General features: G+C 55.2%; 1 protein-coding gene across 1 annotated transcript; it reads left to right on the top strand.

Annotated features, from left to right (window-relative positions):
* The first annotated feature begins 10,463 nt into the window (after positions 1–10,463).
* Positions 10,464–12,161, top strand: HOXB13 (homeobox B13). The gene is made up of 2 exons (XM_075522979.1): positions 10,464–11,082; positions 11,899–12,161. The coding sequence occupies exons 1-2, from the start codon at positions 10,464–10,466 to the stop codon at positions 12,159–12,161; spliced, it is 882 nt and encodes a 293-aa protein (XP_075379094.1).
* The last annotated feature ends 475 nt before the right edge of the window (positions 12,162–12,636 follow it).

Below are 12,636 nucleotides of genomic sequence, written 5' to 3'. Positions count from 1 at the left end.
AAGTCACACGGGTGGTAACATTGCTCACAACCACCGAGGACCAGCAAGCAGCATTTATTGGTCCTGGCATTCATAAAATGATCCGGCACTGCCTGATGTCTTGCGGTACGTGACTAGTCAGCAGGAGAAGTTGTACATAATGACAGTGGAAAGGCAACATTAATTGTGAACCATCTGTCAGACGGGTGCTTTGGAAGTGCTCTGATGTGGTGTACACGCTACACAAGGAGGGAGAACCCAGATCTGCCTCTCCTTCTGGTGAATATAAAGTGATGTGGGCACAGGTATTAAAAAGTCTAGATTATCTTGGAAATGGGAAGAGAATGACTGGCCAGATACAGTCTCCTGCTGTGGAGGTGTGCAAGTGTATGCACGTGGTCTACCTCTTTTGCTATAAAGAAACTGGTCTGGACGATGTTGGAAGGACATTTGTCAAAGGGAATGACTGAAAATGTTTTTTGAAGGACTTTCCAGTGTGGCAGTGAATAACCCTAGCATTGTGAATCTTTTTTTCCCCTATTATTAGAATTTGGAAATCCAAGTTAGTCCCCAACTGCATTCATCAGCAGCAAGGATTGGACTAAAATGAGAAGGAAAAATATAGTCTGAGACCACCAAAACGCTAAAGACAGGCTCCCCAGGGAGGCTGTGAGATGTCACTGCGGGGAGTGGGGAGCAGCTCGCGTGTGCAGCTGCGTGCCTGGAGCTGAGTATATCAAATATACTACAGCTCCTTTGAAAATTTTGGCGCTGGGTGTTTCAATATCTAGACTTTTAAGAATACCGTGCAAGCTCAAAAAATCAGAATTCTGAAAATGGGGAATTTTTAAGTGGAAATCATGACCTGTAGACAACTCCAAGCAGGGCATAAACACCTGGCACGAAGACGTGGAGAACTGTCTCTGGGCAAGAGAAAAGTACCTGTCAGAGGGACCAAGGAAAAATAACTTAGGTGGAGACAGAAATAAATGGTAGAAAAAATGTCTAGTTTGCATATAGCTTTCCTAACACCACGCATGTGTGGTTTTTTTTTTTTTTTATTTATTATTATTAAATTTTTACATCCTGATTGATAATTAAGAAAGTCAATTGATTCTCCTTGCTGGAGGACAAGAAATCATAGAGATCGCCTGGAAATTAGGATGTGAAAAGGTATAAATGGGGTTGGGCAGGGTTGCTGCCAAGATGCGTTATTCCATTTCTATTAATCTTTCATGAGGACATGAATGATTCAACAGGGAAAGTTTCGAGTTTTTCCAACCAGACCCAAGGGTCTGTCCCCTGTTCACGCCCAGGATCTCAAGGACCCCCGAACCCCACAGGATAAATTTGCCGGGAAGAAGAAAAAGGGATGAAAATGAAACCGAAATAAACCACAATTTAGCCGTGGAGGTGGTCCCAGCTGAGTCGTTCACAAACCAGCCTCTCCTTAAAATAATGGTTATATTGGCACCTTTTGGGGCACCTTGGGGGTACCTCCAGTTTTGGCTCATTGTTAATAAGCTGGATAATTAACGTAAGACGAAGCAGTTACCTTGGCGGATGGGAACTCGATCCCTTTGTCAGCCCCGGAGGGAGGAGAGGAGTTGGTTATTAGCGGGCACCGGCGGATCAGTCCCTGCCGCGGACACCTTCCCCGCCTCCGAGCACACCTTCCCTCCCGGGGGAGGGTTTTTGGGGGGCGAGTGCACCCCCCAAAGCCCCGCGGGGGTTGCCAGGCGCCCGGGGGGAGCCTCAAAGTCGGTGGCACCGAAACGGAAGGGGAAAAATCAGCCGTTTTCCCAGGACAGCTAAAAAAAAACAGGTAACGCTGGCATATTGCAGAGAGGGAGGAAAGGAAAACCTCCTCTCCCCTTCGGGGGGAATTAGGGCAATTCTGGCGACACAGGGGCTAAGTGAGGGGAAAAGTTTAAAAAAAAATCTTAACCGATTTTATAATGATTTCCTTATTTTGCAGTGCTCTTTCGGTACTTCGTTGTTGGTTTTGCTTGTTTGTTTGTTGGGGGGGGGGGGCGTTTTGGCACGCACTAATAAACTAAGGGAAGGAATGGAAAGAGACTTTTTCTATCCGCTGCGTGAACCGCAAGAGAGAAAAATGGGTATTTGTGACTTTAGTACCACGGTGCGTTCAGAGCCCGCAAGGCTGCCTGCCCCAAAGGAGTGGGCATCTTTCCGCCCACTCCTTTGTATGTGCTCGTAGGGGCTACAGGTATCAAATAAAAAGATTGTCGGGATGCTATTTTTTTTTTATTATTATTATTATTATTGTTGTTGTTGTTGTTGTTGTTGTTGTTGTGGTGTTGTTGTTGTTGTTGTTGTTGTTATTCGCATTTATATTATAATATTTATCGATATAGTTATCACTGTAGCAATATTAACAATACTAACGTAGTGATTGATATTAATATTTATTCGTATACTTACTAATATCATATATTGATCAACGCCCTTCCGTTACTTAAACCTCTCAGGGAAGCTCTCAAAGGGATATCGGGTCTTGATTATAATTGGAGGGTCTTAATTAGTACATCTCCATGGGCCAGAGTGGCAGGCAGTGATTTGCTCCCCGTGGGAAGCTCCGGGCTTTGCTCCCTGTCCCGAGCACCGGGAAAACCAGCAAGTGCAGGGAGAGGAATCCGGGCGGGGAACGGGCTCGGGGGGTCTCCGGGCCGGTGTGAATCGATCCGGTATCGGGTGAAAAAGGTATTCTGTCAAAAAAAAAAAAAAAAGATCTATGGAGATGTGGCCGTGGTAGTCGTTCCGGCTGGTTTGCAACACAGCTCGCCCGAGGTGTTCCTCTGCACCGCAGCGGCGAAGGGAAAATACGAGGAATTTTCTTGCTTTTTAGGGAAAACGAGTGGAAATGGCTGGAGGCATTGGTGCTCGTGTTGGCATGAGGTCCGAGCCCTGTAACGTCCTCGCTGCTCTGCCACGGTCCTTATTTATCAGGAGGACGTTAAGAGCAGTGAATATTAAAAGCTTTATCCCGCTCGTGTGTTCCTGTGCCTCGACCGACGCCGGTTCAGTGCCTGGATTTACTCAGCTCGGACGTGTAGACAGGGACAGCTCCCTTTTCCTTTAACTGCAACTGCGGTCAACTTTTCAGGATTGATTTCTTCAGTCCTAAAGCAGGCATTTCTGCATCGACAGAAAATGCTTCTTCTGCCATCCCGCCCCGAGCTCCCCCCGGTGTGTGCCGAAACCTGCCGGGTTGTGAAGCGTCCCTGGGTGCAAACGGCCTGAACTGCCTGAGAAACCCCCGCTCACCCCCAAAGCCGGCGGGGCTGGGGAGAGGAGCCCCAATCCTCCCTCCTAGGGTGGAAAAACCGGGAGGAAAAGCGATTGCAAACGTCGGACTCGGGTAACGTGGGCTCCCTGTGTTCTGCCCTTTGGAAAAGGATGGAATTATGTTTCTGCAAAGCAGGATACAAAGCATCCGACCTTGTCCCTCTCGTAAACCAACAATCCCGCCATTGTATTCACGCGCGGGATTAATATAGTCGGGCACTTCTTGCAAACAAAAAATTCACTCACCCATCGACTAATATTTGGCGTTATTTTTTTCCACCATTCTGGCAAGTAACGTTTGGGCGTTTAATTGATTCACAGCAACGCATTTGTTCCCCAAACCAAATTAATTCGGCATCAGCTGGCTAGTCCTAACACCCGGGAGCGTGGCGCGGGGAAACTGTGAATTGAGCGTTGAAAATGCCAGGAAATACCTGGATTTGCATTTCGGTTTCCATTTAAGGATAAAAAGCTCTTTTTAGCTCCCCGGACCCCCGGAGCCCCCCGAGCCCCCGCTGCAGCCCGGGGAGGGAGGTGGGAGGCGGCTGCCTGTCTCCCCCCGGCCGCCTCTTTCCCTCCCTGCCTCCCCCCGCCTTCCTCCCCCCCTTCCTCCTCCTCGCCGCACCGGGCGGCCCAGGCCGCCGCCCCTGCAATAAGGAAGGAGGCGGAGGGGGGGGGAAAGGGCGACCTTTGAAACCCCCTTCCCCGTTCCCCACCCCCCCTCCCAGGCAGCCACCCACGCCCGGCGGGGACCCAGACACCCTGCGGGCAGAGCCGGGGCGGGTCCGGCGCTCGGGGCCACCCCGGGGGGGACAGAGCCGGGGGCACCCGCCGAGCTCCCTCCCAGCTCCCTGCCCGGCTCCCTCCCGGCTCCCTGCCCGGCTCCCTGCCCTCCCCGGCCCGCCCATGGTCTCTGTGGAGAGGAGCGAGGTACAGGGTGCAAATGGCAGAAAACGGTGGGAAGCAGAGCCCAGGGACGAGCGGCCGCTGGTGGGGATGCTCCCGGGGGGCTTCACTGCCCGCTCTGTCTGATTTACCGCGGGGCTTTACACCTCCCCGGCGGGGTGAGCCAGGGAGGTGAAGAAAACCGGGGCAGCATCAGGGAAGAGGAGCTCTGCAGACCCGGTTTGGCCTTAAAGCATTTCCAGCAACACACATCTTGTGTTGTGCTCTCAGTCCTTCCCTGTCGCTCTTCCCACCTCACGCTGGGACCTCAAACTGGATTCAAGGGCTGAGGGGGGGACAGGGAGGAGACCCTGCTCTCAACCCTTGGATTACGGAATAAGTAGAAATGTGTAAAAATGCATTAAAACCCACCAAGACAGGGATGTCTTTCCCTGTCCCCCATGATGCTGCGGCCCAGGGCGCACTGGAGCTCTAGGCCAGTCCAGGCATGATGCTCAGCGCCTTTCCATGCTGCATCCATCTGTCCTCACTGGGAGTCTCCCTACGCCGCAGTGCGTTGGGCAGGGGAGGAGGGAGAGACCTCCCCAGACCTGGTCTGGCGGTGGCAATGGCAATGGCAATGGTGAGGGCAATGCACGCACTATCTTCCAGCCGTTGTAGTCATCTCTTGGCAATCTATTAATCACAAAGTCTCCCAACACACTTGCTGTGGTCTCTGCTCTGCCTGGGCAAAGCTGAGCCCAGCCCTGTGCCTGTAGGTAACCCCTTTTAGGCATTATTGATCCACCACCAGGCTCGGGAAGGCAGAAGAAGCCTGAATGAAGCACTTGGCCACTTTTTGGATATACATAGATCCCTCCCTGCAGTACAGGTGAGAAACACTCAAGATTCAGCCAGAAAAGCAGCAATGCTGCACCCCGGCCACCTCTGTGGGGCATTTCCACAACGTGGCTGCCCTGAGGAGGTTCAGATCCCAAATATTTTACCTGCTTTGAAGACCTTAGCCCCAGAGGCCTGGGGAGATTTTGCCATGAATAGCAGGAGGCATAATTCCCATTGCAGCGGTCACCTCAGGCCTGGGGACCTCAGTCACCATCCTGCTGGCCTGAGCACCTCCGTGACCAGCCTGGGACTAGGAGCAGCCATCGCTCATCTTGCCGTGATTTATGATCTGTCCTACTAAGCTCAGTGAGACTTCCCTGAGTGTAGGGCATGAATCACGCCAGACACGTGAGTTAGGGCCTGGGCCTCGGTGGAGATCGCCATATCAATGGCTCGATCCAAAAGACAAAGGTCTCATGTTTGGATTTCTGCCCTAGGGAGAAATTTCTGATCTACCAGAGATACCAGAAAAGAGAGCAACAACCCATCGAGTGCAGCGGAGCTGTGCTGGAGCAGAGGCATGGTCCAGCTTATAGGTTTGCCTATAGGTTTATGCTATGAGGGAAGGGGGTTCCTCTGGTTCCCACCTCCAGGCTGCCCCATGCCCTGGGTACCCCGCAGTGACATGCCTGGTGCAGCAGAGCTGCTCCTGCCCTGGCTGGATACCACCAGATTCACTTCCTGCAGGGCACATTTTTGAGAACGGGCCTCAAAAATCTTCCTGATTCCACCAAAAATGTGGCTTACCTCCAGCCCCTCCATGCATGTGGTCAAGCTATGCCCCCTCGCAGGCTGCCTGCGGGACCCACCAGCAGTGGAGGGAGCAGCAGGGAAGCGCAAAGGATCCCGACGGCTCCTAACGAATTAAACATCAGAAGCAGGGTTTAAAAGCCAAGCACAAAGCAACTCCCCTTTTCTCCCACAACAGCTGAAATAAATTGCTTTAGCTGAGCAGGAACTTGGGGAACACAGAGTTAGTCCCTGGTGCGTGCAGTGATGGGCGCACGCTGCCGGGCTCGGTGCCGACAGGGAAACATGCTCAGGCAAAAGGGCTGCTCCGGCTGGGCGGGATGGACGGGATGCACAGCCACAGTGCACGATTCACATATACATACATATAGGGGTGTGTGGAGGGGGTGCGCAGAGATGCACATTTTGCCGTATTTAAAGAAAGGGTGTTTGAAGAGCTGGGATGGACATAGCACCAACACAAGCAGGGACACCCAGCTGCATTTATGTGGCTGTTTCCAGATCGAGGATGTGCAAACGTCTCTATCTGCAGCAGTCAGAGAGAGAAAACACAAACATATTGTATTATACATTTGTATTTTGTCTCTCTGCTCCCAGGCAGGAGCATTTGCTGCTGCACCATAAGCTGCACGCAGGCCACATTGCCTTTGCTTCCCCCAGGGCTTCTGCTCTGTGGGTGAAGCCATCACCGGCTCCCACCACTCTTCTTCCTCTCCTGCAGACAGGAGCGGGGTCAGGGTTGGTCCCCTTTGAAGTTTCAGCCTCCCTGGCCGAGGAGCTGGGGCTGGGGGAGGCTGGGGCTCCAGGGGAGGATGCAGGAGGTGGGAAGGGGGCTCATGGAGGGGCATTTTCCGAGGGAGTGACAGGGTTTGGGGCTGGGAGCAGGGGGCACGGGCAGCCGCGGCCTTTGGGGAGCCTCTATGGTATTTCATTTTCCATTTTGGCAAACAGGAGGAGAGACCCAAACTGGAGGTTTCAGGTTGGACAGCCCAGGAGCAAGAGACGAAGGGTCCGAGGTGGAGCTCAGCCCTCGCAGTTTCTCAAAGAGAAACTAAGCAGCAAGGAAGGAGCCTCCAGTCAAGCCCAGGGAGGGAAAAGGAAACCTGGGAGGTGCAAGGATGGTGAGAACCGGGTTAAACAAAACACCCCGAGTTTGAGATCACCCCACATTTCACCCCAAAAAGGGGGGGGAGTGTCAGAAGTGTGCTGCAGTGATTGCGGTGCTGGGGCTTCAGCGCAGAGCGGGGATAAAAAGAGCGAAGAGAAGTCAGGCCATGCTCTCTGTTCCCATGCCAGCTGATTTGTTCAAAGGATCCACGAGAAATGTGCTATAAAGTACAGATTCTGGCCCTCCAGGCATCAGGGAGAGAAATATTCGCACCTACATCCCCCGGGCTTCCGGGGATGCCTGTGGGGTGGGAAAGGAGGGGCTGGCGGTGAAGGGAGAAAAAAGAAATAAAAGATCAAAATGTTTGCCTTTATTTGATTTTTTCTTCCCAGAAATATTGCCAAAATCAGAAACCAAAGAGCTGGGCTCCCTTCCAGACCCAGAATTCAATTTTCCAACAATTGATTATTTCCAAACGTTAAGTCTTTAAGTAGTTCCATTTTTTTCCCCCCTTCAAACTGCTTTGGGGTTTGGGTTGGTTTTGAGTTTTTTTCCCCTTGTATTTTGTAACGACGGTCTCAAATTCAATTGCTTAAAAAAATCACAGACTGTTAAATAGTTATTCCCCAGCTTTTTCGGATTCTAGATGGCATAAATATTAAATGGATCCTATGGAGAATATAATAAAAGAATCGTTGCAAACTAATAGGCGCATTTGATAATTTTAAGTCCGATCACAGAGAGGAGAAAGGAACTAGCAAAAGAAATCCGTTTTTTCCTCTAAAATAACCCGGCTCCTCTTGCTTTATTGTGACCTTAAATATTACACCGAAATTTTCTCCGTAGAATTGTCAAAGAACGGAAATCTTAAGATCAGTTTGGTAGCCGCATTTTAAACTATTTCCACGGCAAAGCCTGCTCGAAAATCTCCAAACATGTCATAAAGAAGATGAACGGCCGTCTTAAAAGCACGGGGTCCGCTGCAATTTCGGAAACCAGGAACGCCTCTAAATAAATCAGCCGAAGTGCAGGGGTTTTGGGGGTGAAAAAGGTGAATTCCTCCCCGACGCTGCTCCTGCCAGCCCCCACGCCCCGGCCTGCCCGAGGAGTTTTTGGGAAAGAGAATAAACCCATATTTCCATAAATCGGAGGTGCCGTCCCTTCGTTTATCGGGGTGTCTGGAGCTTCTCCCGGTGGGTCCCACTCCTCCTTTTTTTTCCCCCCCGCTTGGATTAAAACAAAAATACAATAAAAGGAAAGAAAGTGACACAAACTACCAGGCAAATCTGCAGCAAGTCGCTCTCTCCGCGGATCCCACTCCAGCCTCAACCCGGGACAGCTCGGGAGCTTCTCCCCGCAAAGCCGCCGTGGGGAGCGAGCTCTCCCCGCGGCCGTGGGGCTCCGTGGGGCGGCGGGGCCGGGGCAGCCCCGACGGCCGCGGTCACAGCCAAGCCCCGAAGTCAACCGGCTTTTAACTTTCAACTTGGCCTTGACCTCGGGATTAAAGCCGACCTTTCTGGGAAGGAAGCCGGGTGAGACGCGGGGGAGCTGCGGCCCCGTCGGCAAACACCCGGCCGCCGTGCCCCGAGTGATGGGCTGGTTGAAAGCAAATGGGGAGAGGGCAGGAGAGGAGGAGAGTAAAAAGGGCATCAAAGAAGGAGTGCAGTCGTTAAACTACGGGAAGGGAAGAAAGAAGCTTTGAAATCGGAAAGGTGAAGGCTAAAAACACAAAAGGGTTTTTTTTAATTTTTTTTTTTCTCCAGAAAAATAAAACCATCGGCTTCGGTGAAACTCCGGGATTTTTAGCGGACGGGAAGGATCGAGGAGCGAAGACGCAGCTTTGCGATGCGGGTTATTTATTTCCCTGGGAGAGAAGACGGGGTGCGGGAGCGGATCTCGCCGAGACAGCCCGGGGCAAAGCCCCTGCGGATGCGGGAGCTGGAAGGAGCCGTTTTGGGGGGGGGAGCTGTCCCCCGCAGCGAAACGGGGCTTTTCCCCGCCTGGACGAGCTTTGCAATCATCACTTTTAACCCCTGTTTTCTGTCGTGATTTCTGTCGTGATTTCTGTTGTAATTTCTGTCCCTACGAGTCAGATCCTGTCGCGGCTCCTCTGGACAGACTGGTCGTTGCTTTGGTGGCCGAAAGACGTGGCAGGAGACTTTATATTGCGATTTGATAGTCAGAAAGCAAAAAAAAATCTCTCGATTTCTTTGCAGGAAGGAAACAAGATGTGAGCTCAAGCTGCCTTTGGGGGAATTGCGGCAAAGCTTTTCCTCAGACAAGGCCTTTGAGGGAAAACCGGAGAGAAAAAGGAGCGAGAAACGTGGCTGTATGTGTTCGTACTGCGCGTACAGACGATTAAAAATGCACGTACCTGAATCATTTATTAGCACGCACATATGCACAGGCCTCCGTGTATTTACCCCAAACTTTTCCAGGTGGATGTAATCCCTCATCGCCACGTCTGTCTGTCTGTCCCCCCTTCTGCCTGTCTCTCCACCTGTCTGCTGCTCCTGGACCCCAAAGGGCTTCTCTGTATTATTTTCCAACCCCTCTTTTCCAAATTCTTTCTCTTTGGGATGCTTCTTAGTCGGGGTCCACACTGACCTGCAGACCCGACCCAGGGCCATGCCAGTGCTGTGCGTGGCAATAGCTGTGGGCAAGCAGATTGTTCCCCCCCCACCTTGCAGTTATTTTTTCGGGGTACCAGGGATCCCCTTTCCTCTCTCTCCTTGCTATTAGGTCCATGCCCTGTCCCTCTGCCCAAGAATACGGGTTTTGGCCTTTTGCAGCTGAAAGTGGGGGTGTGCGATGATGTGCGTGGGATAAAACCCCCGAGCAGGGGCAGAGAGCAAGGCCGGGGCGGAGGCGAGGCCCCATCCCAGGGGTTCATCGCTGCCCCACGGCTGCTGCCGTCACCCCGCTGGGCCGAGGCGGGGTCCCGGCTTTCCTCGGACTGGGCCGGGTTTTTCCCAGGGCAGAAGCCCCCGGACCTGCGTGGGAAGAAGGGGCCACACCGAAAAAAAAAAAAAAGAAAAAAAGGTGGTTTTAATCTGAGCCCGGATTTTTCCACCGGGGACTGCTCCTCCGCGCCGTTCGTGATCCTCCCTCCGCTTCCCCTCCCTCCCCTCGTCCCCCCATTCCCCCCCACCTCTTCCCCCCCTTTTTTTTTTGGCAAGATGCAGCGAAGAGGCACCTCCCGTGTACCCGCCTGTCACGTGCGGGGGGGGGTGTCCCCCTCCTCCTCCCATTGCAATAAAAGTATTTTCGCAATTTCTGCAGCCAGGGTTTATTGGGGCTGGAGGTTTTTTTGTGTGGGGTTGGGTTTTTTTTCCTCCTTCTCCGTCCTTTTCCCCCCGAGCGGCAGCCAATGAGGCAGCCCCCGCCCGTTGCGTCAGGGCAGCCCGGCGGGGAAAGGCAGCTCTCGGCAGCTCGCAGCCTTTTAAAAAGATCCGGGGACCCCCCTCGGGCAGTGCCCGGGTGCTGCCGAGCAGGCTCTCCCCATGCCCCGGCCCCCGCGCCGCCCCCCATGCAGCCCCCGGAGCCCCGCGGCCCCCCGGGCCTCGAGGGGCTCCTGGCAGCCGGCGGCTTCGCAGGCGGCCAGGGCAGGGGGCTGCTGCCGCCTCCCCCCCCGGCCCTCGGCGGCCCTTCGCCTCCCCCCGGGATGAACCCCGGTTACCCGGCGGAGGGGCCGGCCGAGCCGCCCAAGCCGTGCCCCGCCGCCCCGCCGCCGCCCCCGGCCGCCCCGCCGGGCCCCGCCGCCTCCGCCCCGCTGCCCTACGGATACTTCGGCAGCGGGTACTACTCCTGCCGCGTCGCCCGCAGCGCCCTGAAAGCCGGCCCGGGCCAGGGCCCCTTCCCCGCCGAGAAGTACCTGGACCCCCCCGCGGGCAGCGAGGACTTCCAGAGCCGCCCCGCCGAGTTCGCTTTCTACCCCGGCTACGGGGCCCCTTACCAGCCCGTCGCCGGTTACCTGGACGTGTCGGTAGTACCGGGGCTGAGCGGCCCGGGGGAGGCCCGGCATGAGACTCTGCTGCCGGTGGACGGTTACCATCAGCCGTGGGCTCTAGGCGGCGGCTGGAGCAGCCAGATGTGCTGCCCCAAAGAGCAGGGCCAGGCCGGGTACCTCCTGAAATCCGCCTTTGCAGGTAAAGTCCCTGTGCGGGGGCTGCGAGGGGCTGGAAGCGGGGAGGAGGTTGCGGGGGGGTGCATCGTGCGGGGGGAGATTGGGACCAAGGCTTAAAGTAATCTGCTGGGGAGCTGCTCTTGCCGTCCAGGAACGCTTGCGAGCTAGCCAGAATTAGCCGGTAGGCAGGCTTCAAAAAATAATGTAGATTAACGCTGCCTTTTGCAACTCATCGCCCTGCGAGCAGGGAGGCAGATGGTGATACTACCCGGGTTCGGATGGTGATACTACCCGGGTTCGGATGGTGATACTATCCGGGTTCAGACGCGATCCCGGCAGCTACGGACCAGCCGCAGCCCGCAAGCAGCACTGGGAATGGGGCTGCTTTAAAGCATGGCCCCCACCGTACAGGGCCGTGAACGGGGGGGACCCTTCCCACGCACCCCCGCCCACGCCACACTGGTGGGATTGAACTCGCCCCCGGCCCTCGCCCTCGCCTCGCCCCTGGAGCGAGTACGCGGGCATGAGCGCGGGTCTCACCCACGTCGGTGTTTTGCGAATACCTGGATTTCTCCCTCCCCCCAAAATAATCATAAATTCAGGGAAGAAAAACAAAATTTAAATACCAGTAGGGGGAATATAGAACTTAAATATCTTTAAACATCATCGCTGTCAGGAGGCTGGAGGCAAGAAATGGGGTGGCAGGGAAAGAGGGTGCTGCTTTCAGGGAAAGGCAGGGGTGCAGGGCGGGGGGTGCAGGGTGGAGGGGTGCAGGGTGGGTGGGGACCCCGTGGGGACCCCCCCGGCCCCGCTCAGCCCCGTCTCTCCCCGCTCCCAGACTCCGCCGGGCAGTTGCCCCCCGAAGGCTGCTCCTTCCGCCGGGGCCGCAAGAAGAGGGTCCCGTACAGCAAGGGGCAGCTGAAGGAGCTGGAGAAGGAGTACGCCAGCAGCAAGTTCATCACCCGCGACAAGAGGAGGAAGATCTCCGCCGCCACCAACCTCACGGAGCGACAGATCACCATCTGGTTCCAGAACAGGCGGGTGAAGGAGAAAAAAGTCGTCGCCAAAATCAAAACCACCAGCGGCAGCAGCACCCCGTGAGGACACGGCCACCGCAAGCCCCGAAGGGGTCCCCGTCTTTCCTCCCCCGGGGAAGCGGGGGGGGTCCGGCACCGGCAGCGGCGGGAGCGAGCGGCGCCCGGGGCGGGCTGAGCCGTCCCCGCGGCCGGGGCAGCGCGGGGCGCTGGGCACCGCTCCCCGCTGCTCCCGCGGGGTGCGACCCCCCGGAAAGGAGGGCGAGTGAGGAAGATGCCCCCATCCCTGCCCGCTTTGCAGGCGGAGGACCCCGCACAGTTTGCTCTTGCCTTACCACGCCGCTGCCACGTCCTGCTCCCTCCGTCTCCCACCGCTTCGGTTTGAACCGCCTCCTCCGACCGCTTTAAAAAACCAAAACCACCAGAAAAACTCTCTAATTGCATTGATTAACCCCAATACGCAACTCCCGGCTCGCCTGCGTGCGGCGGGAGCGGGGCTGTGCGGGGCTGGGGGGGAGTCACAGGGAATTTGGTCTTTAGAA

This window comes from Mycteria americana, chromosome 22 (assembly GCF_035582795.1).
Source record: "Mycteria americana isolate JAX WOST 10 ecotype Jacksonville Zoo and Gardens chromosome 22, USCA_MyAme_1.0, whole genome shotgun sequence".
Classification (NCBI taxonomy): Eukaryota; Metazoa; Chordata; class Aves; order Ciconiiformes; family Ciconiidae; genus Mycteria; species Mycteria americana.
The sequence above is the reverse complement of the archived record's forward strand: the minus strand, read 5'-3'. Positions and strand labels throughout refer to the sequence as shown.